At 35.7% G+C, this 18,531-nt stretch overlaps 2 protein-coding genes, 1 long non-coding RNA gene and 1 pseudogene across 3 annotated transcripts; 1 reads left to right on the top strand and 3 right to left on the bottom strand.

The window, feature by feature from the left end:
- Nucleotides 1-2,235: 2,235 nt before the first annotated feature.
- On the bottom strand, nt 2,236-5,412 carry LOC131169124 (probable polygalacturonase At1g80170; annotated as a pseudogene).
- A 1,846-nt stretch (nt 5,413-7,258) lies between these two features.
- On the bottom strand, nt 7,259-10,675 carry LOC110631637 (1,4-dihydroxy-2-naphthoyl-CoA synthase, peroxisomal). The gene is made up of 9 exons (XM_021779541.2): nt 10,278-10,675; nt 10,035-10,157; nt 9,752-9,853; nt 9,289-9,327; nt 8,951-9,049; nt 8,593-8,640; nt 8,286-8,381; nt 7,888-8,010; nt 7,259-7,700 (listed from the first exon to the last, which is right to left on the bottom strand). Exons 1-9 carry the CDS (start codon nt 10,629-10,631, stop codon nt 7,584-7,586), a joined length of 1,101 nt encoding a protein of 366 aa, XP_021635233.2. The 5' UTR covers nt 10,632-10,675; the 3' UTR covers nt 7,259-7,583.
- Nucleotides 10,676-10,711: 36 nt separating this feature from the next.
- On the top strand, nt 10,712-14,920 carry LOC110631639 (uncharacterized). The gene is made up of 4 exons (XR_009140608.1): nt 10,712-10,861; nt 11,829-11,960; nt 12,237-14,520; nt 14,597-14,920. It is a non-coding gene; the product is annotated as an uncharacterized LOC110631639 (long non-coding RNA).
- On the bottom strand, nt 11,973-16,602 carry LOC110631636 (polygalacturonase At1g48100). The gene is made up of 7 exons (XM_021779540.2): nt 16,128-16,602; nt 14,994-15,125; nt 14,529-14,756; nt 14,400-14,444; nt 14,103-14,310; nt 13,213-13,403; nt 11,973-12,688 (listed from the first exon to the last, which is right to left on the bottom strand). The coding sequence occupies exons 1-7, from the start codon at nt 16,467-16,469 to the stop codon at nt 12,296-12,298; spliced, it is 1,539 nt and encodes a 512-aa protein (XP_021635232.2). The 5' UTR covers nt 16,470-16,602; the 3' UTR covers nt 11,973-12,295.
- Between the last annotated feature and the right edge of the window lie 1,929 nt (nt 16,603-18,531).

Here is an 18,531-nt window from a genome sequence, read left to right as displayed (position 1 = left end):
ATTGATAGTTTTTTTTTTATAGAATTGTTTTATAACTATAAAAATGAAAACATTAAAGTGGATACAGTGATAAAAATAATCACTTTTTTTAAATAAAATTAACTTGTTAAAAATTAAATAAAATCATTTTCATTTAAAAAATAAAATAAATATTTAATAATATAAATTACTAAATTTAAAATATATTAGTAATTTAAAATAAAAGTATTTTTAATTAATGTCAAAATAATAAAATAAAATTTATAAAAAAATAAGAGGTGAAGATGCAGTAACAATCTAGTTGATATTTTTCTTTCAATAGGTTAATAATTTTTTTTATATATAATTATTAATAAATTTTTAAAATACTGAAATTCAATATCAATCAAAATCTGATAACCAATAGGAAAAAAAATATTAATTTTTCTAAAAATATCACCATACCACTAAAAGAAACTTAAAATCTAAGGGGTCCAATGCCTCCTTGTCATCCATGGGTCCTTCTCAATATATATATATATATATATATATATATATATCCTTTACCAACCGAGGCATGAAAATTCCATGCTTACATTTGTCTTTATGTTAACACAATAATGCACCAAGAAGAAGCAAGAGAATTTCATCAATGGCAATGTTTTTATTTATATTTTTCATAGATAGTGAATCTATTTATTAATATATAAAACAAATAAAAAAAAATAAACAATTCAATATCAGTAAAACTCGAACTCAACTCTAGTTAATTAGAATCCAAATTTCATATATAAAAGGCTTGGTGGGACTTTGATGTGGATAAATTTACTTAATTATATTATAAGATAATCATCTCCATGATCACAAGATTCACGTCTGTCACCAAGTGGTGAGTGGCGACACATGTATGTAAAAGGGCAATAGGAGTCTACATTTTGAGCTTTGGTTACAGTCTCTACACTACTAATAGGCACATAAATGTAAGTACACAATTATATAATTACTATATAAAAAAAAATATAAAATTTATATAATTTGAGACACGAAAGAAGGGTTATGATCTAGCCTGATTTATTGAGTGAATAAAGATATAAAATTTATTTGACATAACTAAGTTCGAATTCTACTCTCTAATCTCCACTGAAGAAAAAAAAGGGTGTTGATCATTTTAAAGATGAAGATATATTGACACATGATGATAATAATATCTCAAATCAAGAGGAACAATGCATCAGATCTTGTAAACCCCAATTTTCTGAGTGTATAATAATCAAGTTGCAAGAAAATAGTATGCATGTGAGTTTGCAGTTGGTGGAAAAGAAACCCATTTTTCTTAAATATTCAGAAAGACAAAGCCAACTTTTGTCTCCACCATTTTGTTTCCATTACAAGTACCCTCAATTCATGGCCCTAAATAAGCCTTACCAATAATGTCACGGATTGCTTTGCGCCCCCAATGCTTGCCTTTGTTCACTTTCTCTCTTTCATTTTTTAATTTCTTTTCTCATCATGAAAGAGACTTCTACTAATAAATTTTAATTTAAAAATTATTAAAATCAAATAAATAAAAATTAGATATGGCTCATCCTGGACAATCCCTCGAATTCAAGCCCCTAACAAAATATATTTTTGATAAAAAAAAATATAATATTATATATATATATATATGATAATTTAATTAAATTCATTCCTTACAAATATTTTATATTGACGAAGCCTTTATAGAACTGTCTAATTCTAACGGTCAATAAATTAAAGGATTTTGGACTTTACTTGATGTTTCCGAATTGTCTTGCTACAATAGATGTATGATTGTCCTTATTCAAGACATTTTTGGATTCTCATATCCAATCAGTTGATGCTGGTTGTACCCTTGGGCCTGATTTGACACATGTGATGGTAGTAATATGGTCCTGATTTGGCATTATATGCATAGACAGAGGCCCAAGGGTTTGTCTATGGCCCAAGGATTTGGCATCAAATCAACTATGGAGTTTGAAGAAACATTTTATTCAACAAAAGCAGAAAGAAACACTATTTTGCTGAGAGTTGAGTTAGTGTGCATGTGTTTGCAGTAAAAAATTTGAGGTGGCCCATTTGTTAGTGAGCTGACCATTTGGGGTCCCGTATTAGTTGTGTGAATGTATGAACTCGTGAGGATCAGCACACTTTGATAAAATTTTTATGATTTTATTGAGGAATATATTCTTTTTTCTGAGTTTATATGTATGTCTTTATCTTTAATAAAAAAAATAAAAAAGAATCACTATTTATAAAAAAAAAAAAAATAGTATAAATCTCAATAACTTTATATTTTTCCTTCAAAATACAATTTTCTTAATGATAAGATTCAGAGAAATTTGTATGTATAGCTAAATATGCAACGTAAAAATCCCATCAATTTCAGCATGAGCACCTCAATCTTCCTCAAGATATCTATGCTAGTAAACTACATTCCAACTTCCCACTTTAGTATATTGCTATATTAAAGGCTATAGTATGGTTATTTTATTCTCTGAAGGAAGCCATGTCAGAGCTCGGTGTGAACAATAGCCTCACTGCTGGATTCTGCAAGCTCTGTGATTTCGGTCTGATCAGTGACATAGTCTTCAGCAATATCTGTCGGACCAACACCACAGTAGTCTTTGTCTTGGGAAGTTAGGCAGTCAGCTGAAGGATGAATAATACCATATCCAAAGCCTTGGGCGGCATTGCAGTAAGTCTCTTCCGTGCCATCTTTCTTCTCTAAGTTGATGTTACTCAGGACTATATTACTACAAGGGACTGTGTCACTGCAGGCAAATTTCATGGCCTTTGCACTCTTTGTGGTGCCAGTAACATTCCGGTACATGATCTCACTTATTTTTACAGCGGATGTCTAACAAGGCAAGAGCATAAGAATGCACATATCAAGATTTCTAATTGGATATTGGTTAGAGTACTAACTCGTGAGATTTTGGACGCCATAATATTAAATGGCACAAATAGCTGAAGTCATGAAAGGGAACTTAGAAAAATTACCTGGTTTGGACAGGCTTTTGGAGAATCACAGTAGAATTGATCAATAATGATGGGATTTTCTACATCTTCCATCCTTACATTTTCAAAACGTATTCCACGAACATAACCATTGCCTCCCTGTAGCAGAAGAAACAAATGAGTTTTTAGTGAAGCTTCAAGATGCACACTTAAAACTACTTGCTTCAAAAACCTAATGCTGAACAGCATTTAGACAGTACCATTAGTTTTTGAAACAGTAACGACTTCCCATCACAATGCTCTGTTTTATATTACCTGCCAAGTCTTAATCCTGAGGCCATTGGTCGTCTCTTTAAGGAATGCTGTATCCAAGACCACTTTTGTTACCATCCCAGTGGAGTTGTCCTTACCAAGACTTCCAATACTGAGTAGAGAATTTGCACCAAAAAAGTCAATAGTGGAAGTAAGAGTTTCAGTTCTAGCTCTTCTCTACTTTATGGGATAGAAGAATGATCAAATTTAGCATATAGTTTCTCTCTTCGTTGAGTTATTGCGTGGGGGTAATTCATATTAATCATACCTGACTCCATGTCCTGGTCCACAATAAATTCTCTTCATCTTGATGCCAGAGCTACCATTGACAATTGAGATGCAATCATCACCTGAATAGCATACGTAACATGGCCATAACAGTCTATCTGTTAGTATCTATCAACAACCATGCAATGGTACAATTCTTTTCCCATAGAAACTTCATAGATGCAGTGTTTCTGAATGTTTTTTCCATGATTAGCGTCTTTGCATGTTTCCCTTAAGGTCCATCTCGTATTTTTGAAATAAAATGCTTATAAGTGTATTAAAAATGTCAGTAGTATCTCCATTTTAACATTTATCTTTTGTACAACAGAAAATGAAAATGGAAGAACAGGATGAGGTTCAAGTACCTGTTCCAATTTTGCAGTCTTGAAGAACAACGTTAGTTGATTCAGATATATGAATTCCATCAGTGTTAGGACTGTCTTCTGGAGCCGAGACTAGTACTTCAGATACTCGCACAGAGGCAGACTTGGAAATCACAAAATGCATCTGTTGGCTGTTTTGGATAGTCAAGCCTCTTACCTTCACAGATGAGCTTGAATCAATAGTTAACGCCTGCAAAAACCTCGTCTGTTAAATTTCACGTGATGAATATTTAGTAGTTCTAGTCCTAGAAGCTTCAATATTTTCAAAGAATGTCACAAAATTAAGGGAAAAGATCATACTGTTGGTGCTCCTCTGCAAGGCTGTAAAGAAATGAAGAAAGAGAACCATGCGTTAATGTTTATTTGTTGATTTGAAGTACTAAAACACAGAAAAAACAAGAGAGTAAATTAGATCAATTACATTTGACTTGTTCTTTTTACAAGATGACGCCCACCATTTACTGCCCGAGCCATCAATAACTCCATTCCCTTGGAAATGAACTCCATTCAGTTTAGAGAAATCAAGCCAGAGTCGTGGAAGATTTGGATCCCAGTTATTAGGCTCATCAGGTGCTACTATTGTTCCATCTATCTGTACGATAATAAAGAAAATGAAATGTTAACATTGAAGATAATCCTGCTAATAGTATTGATAATAAGCCCAATCGATAAAGCATTCATATAAATAATAGAAGTGAACAATTTTATGGCCCGCACGGTCTGGGTACCTTTAATTTCAAAGAGCATTCACATTTACCTGGATGACCAACCTATCCTCACAAGGCCCCCTAAATTTTGTGGCATTAACTAAATAGCGTTGTCCTGGAGGAACAAAAAAAACTGATTTTGGTGTAGCACAGGCTGTCTGCCAAGCTTGGACAAAGGCCTGTAATAACAAAATAGAGAACTTAATCTCAAAGAAGAAAGAGAAGGCAAATGATAATTTCATTACAAGTTCAACTTTGGCAAGATAAAATTGTCACTATAAGCGTCAATTCCAAGTTTGAACCGCTGATCAATTATATGAGAAAGGAAAAAAGTGCACTAGTCTATAATGCTAATGGTAAATTGTTGGAAGGCCATTAAACTATTACAAAGGACTTCTGACATTCAAACGTGGAGTTAATATTTAAAGCTAAATCACTGAAGTGTCAAATGCTAGAAACCTTTTGAATCACTTTAAGAATTCAAATATGCACCTGAGTGTCATCAGAAACTCCGTCTCCGACTGCACCGAAGCTATCAACGTTCACAAGAACCTTGCGTCCACGGTCATTTGTCCATGAAGGGGTATCGAAAAGTTCCACCTCATTTTCTTCATCTATTTCAAAGCTTTCAAGTTCCTCAAGAATGCCAATGTTGTTATATATCATGTTTTCTGCAACTGCATGAACCACTGTCAGCAAACCAAGAAAGGAAATGATGAATAATTTATCCATGATTTTATCTTCTCCGGCTCTTCCAAGACAGATTGATTTGTACAAATCCATACAAACATTGGGTTAAAATTTATATGTCCAGATTATATTTGGAAATGAAAGGTTTTGAAGGCTATATGGCTTGGCTTAAAAGTGTATGAAGGAACATCATTTTCTACATGCCCACACTTAAAGTACAAGGGAAATGTTTTTTTAAGTTGTTTGCTTTACTCTTCAACCAGTATACAGAAGTTAACCATTCAAAGATGAGATTTGTGTTCTCTTCCCAAGAGAAAGGGATAAAATATTTTTTGCAAAAGAAAATGCTTTGCAGGCAATCTCATTTCTCTATTTGAAGAATTAAATATTACGTGAATATACAATGTGGTATAGAAATAACGCAAAATTCTGTAAAATGCAAGGTCAATTGCCTTATTGAACCTAACAGGGCGGCAAAAAAGCAGATCCTGATAGTCCACTACATGCACACATTATACGCTTCAAGCAAAAGAAACCTTTCCACAACTGATCTATGAAGATGTGAATTTCACAAGAAAGGTTCACCTCATGAAAACGAAGTACGACATTACAAGTGCTCTGGGGCTCCAGGATTGATGGCTGATTTGCTATTGGTTCAGAATTCCAAATATTAACGTCAACAATTTAAATCAATTAAACTGTGACCAATCTCCTTTGTCATCTTCCTTGCTATAGCAATCTCTCAAATCTGCACTGAGGCTTCAAATTCCCCAATTTCAGAAAAAAAGTGAGATACTTGCAAATGAACTGTAAAATCTTCTGGATCAAGTTCTGAAAATACTATTGCTGCTCTTTTCTATAACTTTGCAACAATGAGCTCGGCATCACAAATCACCCCTTCCTGGTGCCTGTTGCAGCAATTCTTCAGCTTCATCCAGCAGACCTGCTCACCCCAACAGATCTAACATACATGAAAAATGCTGTGTGTCTACACGTCTTCCTTGCGCCTCTACCCCAGAGTGGCTGCAATCAGTTAGCACACAAAAGAAAGTCACTTTATCAGATTTTAAACCCTTTTGGATCATGGCCTCAAAAATCTCAAGAGTCGAAAAATTCTCTTCCCAATCCATTGGGGGCAAATCCATCGAGATTGATGTGAAACAGAAAACATTTGGGGAAGGAAGTTGTTGAAAAACCTGCAGTGAATGTTGAACATGACCAGACCAGACCTTGAATATGCATCAATCAATGGATATGAAACTGAAACATGAGATTCAAAACCTAACTTTTTTCCACAACAGTGCAACAATCTGCAGCTGGCTAAGCTTGCTAAAACCAACGGTGATAATGCTTTCAACACAGTGGAGTAACCTCATCAAGTCCAATTCCTTCATCATTATCAACCACCAAACCAAACATCTGAACGATATCATCAACAATGCCACAGTGCAACAAAGAGGTTATTAATGAGTTACAACACTCCATAGTTGTTTTTGGAAGACTTTCATACACAGATACTGAATTCCACATTTTCCGTACAAGTCAATAGTGCAGATTTTCAATGAGTTACAACACTCTATTTTTTTTTGGGCTCTGTCACTTGAATAGATCGAGAATTATCATGTAACTTTTCATGGTTAGTAAATCACTTTCGAATCTTTTCTATTTTTTTTGGGCTCTGTCACTTGAATAGATCGAGAATTATCATGTAACTTTTCATGGTTAGTAAATCACTTTCAATAATATTTATTAAATTTCTTTAGGCATTTGCCGAAGTCTCTTAATAACAGTCAAATTGTCTATTTTATATATCAAATTTCTCAATTATGAACATGTTATGATTAACGCATGTATAACCACTCTCCACATTGAAAAATTCCGCTTTAAGATTAAAATGCTAAAACTTAAGTTGCTCAAATTGAAGTTGATTTAGCCAAAAAAAAACAAACACCATTTTACCCATGATCATAAACCGTTTCTTCATTATAATTCTTTTTCTTCATTTTATCCATATTCTACCAATGCTATCTGTTGAATGAATACAATGACGTCAACCTGAACCTTGAATTACAACGATGAAAAATATATCACAACTAGCAATCTCGATGGGACACCAATCTGGGCGACTGGTGGATAGTTTCTTCAATATCCATCTCTCATTGTTGAAAGGGAAGCTGATCAACCCAGAAGTGCATTGATAGGAAAGAAAGCTATCAGCACTCTTTATTAAAAAATTCATCTCCACCAATGTGGGAAATAATATACATGACAACAGTAATGATAGACATTAAGGTCGTCGAGGAAATCTTGAGAAATCTGGGCGTCTACGTTGCATAAATGCTGTCTTCCCTTCGTTACCTTCCTCAGTGCCATAGAATAAAAGTGTAGCATTTCCAGCAAGCTCCTGCATGGATGAGAAATAATTTTTTATGAGTGCAAATGGAAAAGGAGAAGGAAGCACCACATATCATAGAGCTTATTCTGTTTGGATGATGTGAACAATAAAAATGAGAATTATGTGGGAAGGAGTATACAGCTGCCGGGTTAAAATAGCTTGGAGACCTCAGACAAGCAAAGTTTTTTTAATGTACCTGGAGTCCAGCATGGCCATCGTCAACTGCATTAAGAGCTGACTTGAGTACACGAATTGCAGTTGGGCTATTCCTTAGTATCTGTCGACACCATTTCACTGTTTCTTGCTCTAAATTTTCTAACTGGAAAAGAAGTTGTTATGCATTACTAAAAATCAGACATATTCACCAGCAAAATATTGAGTGAAATTAGCAGGGAGAATAGCAATAATAGGAAATTTGATCAGGAATTCCGCTATGTATAGTGACTCACCATATAATAGTGATGTAGTTATGTAGTATGTCACTTTTTCATTATATAATTTTTATATGTTTCATTCACTTTTTATATTTTATTATTTAGTTTTTGCATTTAATTTATTCAGTTTTTGTAAAAAAATAAGAAAAAGTGAACTCACAGGCACAACAGTGTTGACCAGGCCCATTTGCTCTGCTTCAGAAGCTGTATAGAACCTTGCTAGAAACCACATCTCGCATGCCTTTTTGGGTCCAACCTGTTTAACCAAAATTCATGTTATAGAATTACTCAGCAATGAAAATATTATATGGACTCTGCTCAAGAAAATCTTCCACTTAATTACAAGGCAAATACTAGAAATAGGAAAGAAGGAACTCCCCAGGAAAACCATGAAAATGGACTATAATTAAATTTAATCTGATGCAAGTGTCCTGTCAAATCAAAAACTAGGATGCTTAGGTGCTTACCAAACGGGACATAATGGAACTTCCATAACCAGCATCAAAGCTTCCAACCTGGAATATCACAGAAACAATAGTACTGCAATATCAATATTATAACAGCATTATCTGTATAAACCGGAAGAATAAAGCAGACATTAACGAGGTCTCAGTAGTTCGAAGAAAGTGAAGCAACGTATAACAGTTAATGTGTATGTTTCCTTTGCGCGCTCTTGCCCTCATATCATGAAAATAAGACAGTACCAACCTGGTGGACTGACCTATATCTTCTGTGAACCTCGCAATGCTTTTTTTCCTTTAGGCTTTAGCAGAGAATCGAAACAAATATAAGATAACTTGATAAAATGGTGGGTGAGACATTTACCTTTGGACCAGTTTGGCCAAATATAGCATTATCTGCTGCAATTGTGAGATCACAAACCATGTGCAATACATGTCCCCCTCCTACTGCATAACCTGCAACCTGAGTATTGTATTGAATTATGCAATGCACTCGAATATATGATGAATCTAAACTATGATTATCTCATGAACTTACATTGCAATTCTGTTAAAGGAAATGTGAATCTTAAAATATAATGAATAAAAGATATGGCATTCGGACCATACAGTTTTGTAATCATATTTTCAGCAAATTTCAAGTATTCACGGCTAGTTACCACATTCAATGAGACAATCCATGCAGGAATAAGAAGTGTATACCATTGCTATTACTGGTTTTGGAAGACGCCGAATCTGCACCTGCATGATGATTAAACCAAATAAGTTATGACAATTACAGAATGACTGAAGGTGAAAAACAGCATAACCAAGATCACGCCTTAATATAGTAAAAACCCATTGAAGAGCTACTGGCATTTTCAAGTTTTTCCTATTAAGCCCTCTAACTGAAGCCATGTTATATTGAGCCATAAACATTTCAATTCGGTGTTTTTAGTACCCAATTAAGGCCAAAATAATAGTAGTTCTCATAAGAAAGACCTCGAAGTTGCTAAAGAGGCTGAAATTTGATAGTGAATCATCATTTGAACTGCAGTTAGAAATGGAAATGACGCATTACAGACCACGAATGTGTAGTCTTTTATATATGCACACATCAACACAGCAAGCAAGATCCAGAGCAAGCTTAGTTTAAACCATGGAGTGACGCACTAGTCACTAGTACCTGCAAGTCCAAAACATTGAGACGACCCATATCATTAGGATCAGCATAACCATCTGCGTTTCTTAATGACTGGTCGCCGCCACTGCAAAAGGCCTTAGTTCCCTACAGTAAAATTTTTTCATAAGAACAAATGAATGCAAGCCTCCATATATAGCAATTAACACCAAGAAAACCAAGATGTTTCACAGTTGCATTCACATTGTTAAAACTTCATTAGTTATAGATTTCTCTTCCCATGCTAAATGACAGATTTAGTAATTTTATAGTGAACAAAGAAAAATACCTTCCCAGTTAGAATAATAACTCCAACAGAAGCATCGTTCCTAGCATCGTTAAATGCGCGAATTAGCTCCTTAATCGTCTGTGGCCGAAACGCATTCCTTCTTTCTGGCCTATTAATGGTAATCTACAAAAATCACATAAAAACAAGAGAAACCCACATCAGAAATTGCAGTTCTATGTACTATGACTTCTTCTCTCTGCAGAACTAAGCAGAATTCCCATCAAGCATTAACAAAAGCAAAACCTTTGCAATCCCTTCGCCAACAGCTTTGTCATATATAATGTCAGTGAACTGCTCGGACCCATCATGGGTATTTCTCCAAACGACTTGCTCTGTCGAGACTTCCCCATGTATCCTGTGATAGCTATCGTTCATTGAAGTGTTGGATAATCCAATCGAGACATAATTGGAGAAAGGAACTGGGGCGAGATGGTTGGAAACAGAGGCCACCCTCCTTCTCACACTGTCTAGCTCGTTCTCGGAGACTTTCGACATTGGAATTAAACGAGCTATCAGGAAATGTGCTAGTGTTGAGTATGGCTCTAGAGATTTTTCAATAAGGGTCTGGGTTTGAAGTCCAAAAGGAGCGTTCTTCATTGGTGTCTCGGATTGGAGACGTTGAAAATGGCGGTTGGCACTTTCTTTTCAGATAAGATAAGGCTTCATGCATAGCTTTGAAGAAACGACGTCGTGTGGATAAAAGGAAAGGTAAGCAAAAACGGCGCGAAGTGGCTCCGTTTCTGTAAGTGGCGCTTGCTCTTGCCTTGAAGATCATAGCTTGTGTAAAAACTGAGTTGGGAAAGAAGAGGAAGAAATTCGCATCTCTTGTAAGTAAAATACTTGAATCGTTGAGTTTTGTGGGTTTATGATGTATTGAGTCGTTGCATTCAAGTTGAATCCGATAAAAATTTCTGTTTAAACTATAGATAGTTCAAATGGGATGAGTCTAGGCTAGTATATCAACAGCTCTAGAAGTGCTTGGTGAACAATCAGATTTTAAAGTGGACAAAGCGTTTATTAAAGTTGGATCTATGTAATTTCGTCTTTGTAGAAGCATTTTGTAGTGCAGACAGAAGCAGTTCTATCTATCTTTGCTTTGGGATGTGCATAGATTTGAATGAAGCATAATTGCCGAGTCATTGGTGCAAAATTGAGTACAATTTTATACCATTCAAGTGTATATTTGAATCTGTTTCATTACTATCCATTCTTTTAATTAGTGTGATACTGCTCTTGGACAGATGTGTAACACCCTAGTCAAATCACACATCCTCAAAAACCCGGAAGAGATGTTTGGGATTATAAGTTGATCGTTCGTAACCCTAGTGACGGGTTTTAAAACCGTGAGGGATTTGGCCCAGAGCGGACAATATCACTAGTGAGCCGGGCCATTGTGGTATTAGAGCCGCTCTGCGTGCAACCTTGAACGATAGTGGGGCAAACCTTAGAAGAGTATGGTGCTGGGTTGAATGGTTGATGGCGAGCAAAATCAGTTGAATCTAACATAAACCCCCATTTGGAAACTATAATTTTGCAAGAATTCAATTCAATTGATTTCTTTCTTATCAATTCTCATGATTGGATTAAAAGAGTTAAATTCTCTTAACATGAAAAAATAATCCATTTTAAAAGAAATAGAAATCATGCATGATCGTGTGAGAATCCTTTTGTTGCAAATGATTTATTATGAAGGAACCCTTTAAGTTGGGGGTGTCTGAATAGAGTGAATATGGATGAGTTTTGGCAGAAAAGTTTTCTGAATTGTTAACATTGATTTCTTTTCTGATTGTGCAGGTATGTTCCCTACCCTCTGGTCATTGCTGATCAAATTTATTTGCTTGTTAATGTTGGATGGTTCCTGAAGCTTGTTTCAGCCATACATGTTAGTTCTCCATGGACATTTTTTCCTCTTGATGTTACTCTATGGTAAGTGTCATATTGAATTGAAATTTCAAATTTCCATTGATGATAATTTATTTATTGTACATCCAGCAATCAAGCACTCAGTATACTTTCTCACAGCTAAACAATCCATTATAGGGAACAAGACTACCTTATACTCTACTATAGGACTGTAGCTTGTAATACTACTCGTATACTCACACAATGTGATTCAGTGTAATCCTGCTAAAGAAGAAAATTCCTTTAAAAAAGGACTGCCTAAATATAAATCCTTTGCCTAATAAGCTAATGGTGTGATAGGGGTCAGGAAATCATGCCGACCACACAAGTCAATACACCGTAAATTAAATGGGCAAAGTTCAGCAGGCTTCATGATCTGACTGAGGCCGGTTGCTTGATGGCTTACCAATCTGTAGACAGTTAATTGGAGGTGTAGTAGGAGTATTCAACTCTCCAAAAGTTTGCCAACAGAAAGGATCATACATGTGATAGTGTTCTTGCAGTGGTTTTAGTTCTATGGTAGTTAGGCTTACATCTATACATGGCAGGGCATCACTGCAAGCAAAGTGTACAGGTTTTACTGTGTATGTCCCTCTGATTTTTTCATAGTTTATTCCTGATAGAGCCACAGCTGAAGTTTGGTTTTTGCATGTGCTTTTGTCACAATAGAATTGGTCAATCACAATTGGAAGTTGAACCTCAGAAACTTGAATGTTTGAGAACAGTACTCCCTGTACAGAGCCCGATCCACCCTGCAAGTGCAATTTTTGAAATAAAGTGTGAGGAGCACTACTAGCAACAAGGTTGAGTTGGAAAGTCTATGATTCATTTACTAAGCAAAAACATTTCAGATTGATAAAATTTTAGTTTTCTGGCATTAGTTTGAAGTGTGAACTTGGGGATGTTGCGCATAAACAAGATAAAACATCATATTGAGCTGTTGAAGCTTTGGCTGTGTTCAAAGTTTCAGTTAGAACATTTATTCCATTTTCAAGAGAGCGAAGTCATCTTCTCAAAATTTGATCTTTGAAATTTTATCAGATTCCAAAACTTTTGATTAAAATAGGGTATTCAGAATGTTTGAAATTGCTTGGAAATGAATTGTAAAAGTTAAAAACCTTATTAAAGTGGAGATCATATTCACTTTCACATTTCAATTGTATGGTATGTCATTCTTGGTTAGTCTCATGCGTGGGATTGAAAGTCTTTTGGTTTGTAAATGCCAATTTAACTCAACAAATTTTGAATGAAATGGGAGCACAGATGGTATGAATACCTGCCATGTCTTAATTCTGACACCAGTCATTGTATTGTGCATAATGACATCTCGAACAGTGATGTTGGAGACACAGGCTCTGGTATTATCCTTTCCCAGACTTCCAATGCTGATTCCATGTCCTGGTCCACAATTCACATTGTGTACGTATACATTTGTGCATCCAGTCTGTATAGAAACGCAATCATCTCCTGCATAAATCAGGGCATTTTGATTTTTAATATCATCATAAATCTGACATGGACATCCTTCTATGTTCAATATCTATTGCAGACTAATTGCCTTTAGGATCAATATTATTTGCAATCTGATATTCTCATGTGATTCATTCATTTCGAGTTTGTAAGGCTTGTTTCAGTAGGAACTTGACATTTGAACTTGTTTAGCATTCGTTGCTATGTTATGCTAAAACTTTTCAGACCTTCACTTAGAGAAGTGGACAAGCAGAGAAAGAGTATTTGCTGATGAGGACAAAAGAAAGCACGAGGGGTGAAACAAAGATGTGTTCTTGTTGTCTTTATGGTTCAACCTAATCCTATACTGGATCCCAATGATGATTTAGAGTATGACACATGTCAAATGACTGATGGCTACATTATTCAACATGTCAGAGATTGTTGGCCACTACATGTCAAATAACTTGTGGTTGCTGAAGGTTTGACCAAACAGTTCAACTAGAAGGATAAGGTTCTGCCTTTGTGTATCAGAATTCTATCCCAGATATCTAATCTACCTTTGCTGTCTGTAATTGCAAGAGTGGTATCAACGTTTCCAAGTTTTAACTTTGCAGGTCTTATTCTAGTTTGTCAATATTTAAGCTAACCCAGTTGCCCACATTGTCTAATTAAGCATGGTATTTGATATTCTTGATCTGCAAGTAACATAATTACCACAAGCAAGATTACTACTGTGAAGTAGCACATCTTTGGAATTCTGCAGGTGGATTCCATCCGTGTTAGGACTGTCACCAGGTGATGAGATGTTTATATCGTGTACCACCACTCCCATGCAGTTGTCAAACTTGAGGTGGCATTGGGGACTGTTTTGAATTGTAATGCCCGTGACTGTTGTATCGATACTTCCATAAAATCTTAGTGCCTATAAAAAGAAAGCAAGCCAATTGTGTTATGGGACTGAAGGGTTATGAGCTAAAATAGAAATCTTCATAGTCATTGAATGGTCCTTACTGTAGGCTTAATGCTTGGCATTTTCTTACTGAATTCATTTCTTATCTGCCACACAATTTCGCAAGAAGCATTATCAGATGCATATAATACAGAGAGATACAGCTGAATTACAAACTTAAAGGTAATTACCGGAATTGGTGGGTGTTCTTCTACTGTGTTGTTTAGTGGGATAATGAGTTTTGTCTCATCATCTACAGGATCATCAAATGGGTAATCCTGCCACCATACTGAGCCACTCCCATCGATGGTGCCCGTTCCCTGAATTGTAATTCCTTTAAGCTTTGTGAATTCAATCCACCACAGAAGACCTTTTCCCCAAACATTGGAGTTTGTTGGAGCAATAATTGTGCCATACAACTAAGAAAAAATTCAACTAATCAGTTTATCAGTTTTGAGTGCATTACTGTAGTTTTCATCTGTATGTTGCTAGAATTCTTGTTGCTTCAACCCTTCACTTTATGATAGCATACCTATGTGGGACACGTATCAAACATTTAAAACAGACATGGATGTGTCGAACAGTTGCATCTGATTTCGAGCAACACAGTCACAGATTAGAATGCAACATCATAGAGCTGTGTTTGTCACTTTTACCTGAAATACAATGTTTGCTTGACAGTATGGACCTGAGAAAGAAACAGGTCCCACAAGGAATACATATTCTGCTGGAACGAGCATCGTTGATGCCTCCACCTTACAAGCAGCTGCCCATGCGGCTTGGAATGCCTGCGATGCACCATAGCACACCATACTTTACTAGGTAACAATAACTATATGCGGAGAATTACGGTTGGTTTTGGTGTTGGTTTGTGCCTCACTGTACACAATTATTGTCGGGACCATGAATAAACTGCTGTAACGAGATTTGTGTGTGTGTGTGTGTGTGTTGTACGCGCGCGCGTGTGTGTAGGGAAGGGGGGTGTGTGTTGGTTGAGTGGACCCCACCTTGAGTTAGTTTTGTGCTTCTGTTGTCTTTTTGTTTGTATGCTATTTGCTTGTTAGGTTTCTCTTGTTTTCACGTGCAAGCTTTCTAAACCTGGCAGAAATCAAATTGTTTTATAATAATATTATGGTAAGGTCTAAATATGTGTTCTACCTTCTTCCAAGCTCACGAGATCTAAATTCGGTGCTTATGGCCTTAATGCTCTTTGCTTGTTGAATTATTATAATGTGAAATGTGAGAGCTATGCATCTCTGGATGGAAATGTGCTTCTGGTGGTACTTAATTGCATTGCTTGTGAGTTACATGGATTTTTACTTAAAATCATGTTGTTTGAGGAATATGAAGAAATATTTTGTTTACATGTGAAATAAGGGCAGGTGAATCTGACATGCATGTCATGACAAGGAGAATTTCTCTGTGGTGTGGCCTTTGCCAATGAAATTTTCAATGGGGCTATGTTGGGCATTAGGCTGGGCGATGCCCTTCTGAAAGAGCAATCTAATGGCTGAAGTGCCAAATTCTAATTTGGTGTCTCAAACTCGAGCCACTAGAAAGTGATTGGGTTAATGGGATGGAGGAAGCTACTCTTTGTGCATAGTCCTATCATTAGGCTGAAGCAAAAGAGACTAACTTGTGCACCAAACATAAAAGAATTTGCATGAAATGAAACAGTTGTCCTGGTTAATTATTATGTAACAATCAACGTTTCTTTCAAATTTCTTATTTCTAGAAGTAGTTGAAAAACATTTAAGCATAAAATTATAAATGGGAATTGAAGTGCAAACCTTTGTGTCATCACTCTTTCCATCTCCCTTGGCACCAAAATCAAGCACATTAAAGGTTGTAGAGTCTTCGATTGGTGATGGCGGTGGTGGCTTTGGAGCAGTAGGCAATGGAGCTTGATGGGATGGAGGTTGTGGTTTTGGTTTTGATCCTCCATTATGGTGGTTGTGATTGCTGTTGCTGCCATGGCTTTTTCCTTTCTTCTTATACAGAGAAGCAGACGTACCTCTGTTTTGCCTCCAATGCCTACCTCTTCTAGCAATGCAAGTATCAAAACTTGAAGAAAAAACTAGAAAAGCAATGAAGAGCATGAATGAAATGCTTCTAAAACTAAAAGCACCCATTTTTACTGTAGATATGTATGAGAGAGAGAGAGAGAGAGAGAGAGAGCGAGTTTGAGAAACAAGAGAGCTTCTTGAAACTGCCAAAAATAAGTGAAGGTTGAGTTTATATAGAGAGAGCAGGCCAAAGCTTATGAGACTATTGCAGACCTAAACTTGAAAATATATATATATATATAATGCTATTGCTATGTAATTAATGTTCATTCTTTAGGCTCTTTAATTAATTACCTGCTTTTCCTCTCTGTGAATTCTGGTTGGGACTAATTTAGGTCTTTCTTTATGGCACATGTCAATATGTTGTTTCTTGCAACTCATCCAATATGCCCTGCATTAATAATCAATTAACTTATACTGTTGAGCAGGAGAGGTTGACTTTGGTGTGTCACAGCAAAATTATTATATTTGTAATTTAAAGATTAATCTCTCTACAAAATAAGGGTAAGGCTGCGTATATCAGCTCTCCCTAAAATCCATAAGAATGAGATGTTTATTTGAGCAAAAGAATTCATATATGCTTAACACAATCTTATCTTTGAATAATGTGTATTTGCTTATCAGTATGGAGAATGAAACAGATAAACTAAGACATAAATGAGGTATAAGTTTCCTATCAATGTCAATGTTGCACTTGCCTTATTCTTGTCTCGATTTACCTGTTTTCTCTGTTATGGGTATTGTGATATCTTATTATTTAAAAGGCCAAAAGGGCACACGTGAGTGGGTCTACAAGGTGTCAAGGGGCACTGATTATAACAGCTCTATGATGGTCACATGCAACGTTCACGGACTTCAGTTTTGTTCTTTGTCCTGCTTCACTTTTTTACCCATAAACCATGGCTTGAAACTTTAAGGCCTGCAATGCTTCTTTACTTTCTTCATTGATTTCCTCCTCTTCTACTTCTCTTTTCTTTCTTTAATTTCTTGAATCTTTCTTCTTCTTTTTTTTTTAATGAATTGATTTTTCATCAAAGTTTGAATTTCACATCATCAGATCATTTTTCTTGAGTTTTTGTGGAAATCTATTTTAATTTTTCAAAAAAAAAAGAGCAAAAAATACAAATGATTGAATACATATAACTCCAAATTGCATAAATGCTAGCTGACAGTGGCTAAAAGCAGCAAGCAAACCTTCATGCGCCCCTGGTTTTGCTCTATGCTTGGACAATACTCGTACTGTTCTTGAAATAATAGAAGCTGAAAGGGTCCCTCCAGGTTTCCAGCCAACCACAAATTAGTACACAAAACAACTCGAAAATTTTTTTTTCTAGTTTTAGGTCACATGCTTAATCTCCATCTAGATTTCTTTTACTTTCTCTAAAGAAAAAAATTACAAGAAAATTGCATGTATAAGAAATGGCAAGTTCTGTTAGTTTCTGCAGGTTTGCTCATGGCCTCAAGAGTTTTCTGTTGGTTTCTGCAGACACAATTAAATTTACAGAAGCACCCTTTGCTGGAGACCACTCCACACCTCATTTTCATCACCCTACAAGTTTCTTGTTATAACAGGCACACAAATCTAAAATGCACATATAAATTACACAATATAAAAAAGAAAATAAAAATAACACAGAATTTATCACTCAGAACTCTCAAATCCTAAACGTAGTGTGTTTCTCGAATATCTCACAATTCTATAAGAAATGGCAAAATATTACAATATTTATATTGGCTCATGCCCTCTACTACCACTACAGATCCCATTTTTTATCCAAAATAGGGTCGCAACGCGAAACTTTCAAATTGAATCACAATTCAGGCCCATGAAAACATATCGAAAATTCAAATAACAAAAAATAACATTTATCTGCAAGTCTTTGACCCCTTCCTCTTGACCCCTACCTCTTGTCCCTTTCCTTCAAGATTACAGATTTCTCACCACACAAATTCTCTCCATCTACAATCCTACCAAACTCGGGAACTTACAGCCCTGGAGATGATCACAGTTCTACTGATTCCACCCTTAGCACTGGAATGATTAGAATGTAAAGTAAGAGATTAAAGATTTAAATCCTGACAGAAATGAAAATAATGCAAAGGAGATTATGTAAGATTGGCAGTGGAT

Source organism: Hevea brasiliensis, chromosome 10 (assembly GCF_030052815.1).
Source record: "Hevea brasiliensis isolate MT/VB/25A 57/8 chromosome 10, ASM3005281v1, whole genome shotgun sequence".
In the NCBI taxonomy this organism is placed as follows: Eukaryota; Viridiplantae; Streptophyta; class Magnoliopsida; order Malpighiales; family Euphorbiaceae; genus Hevea; species Hevea brasiliensis.
The sequence above is the reverse complement of the archived record's forward strand: the minus strand, read 5'-3'. Positions and strand labels throughout refer to the sequence as shown.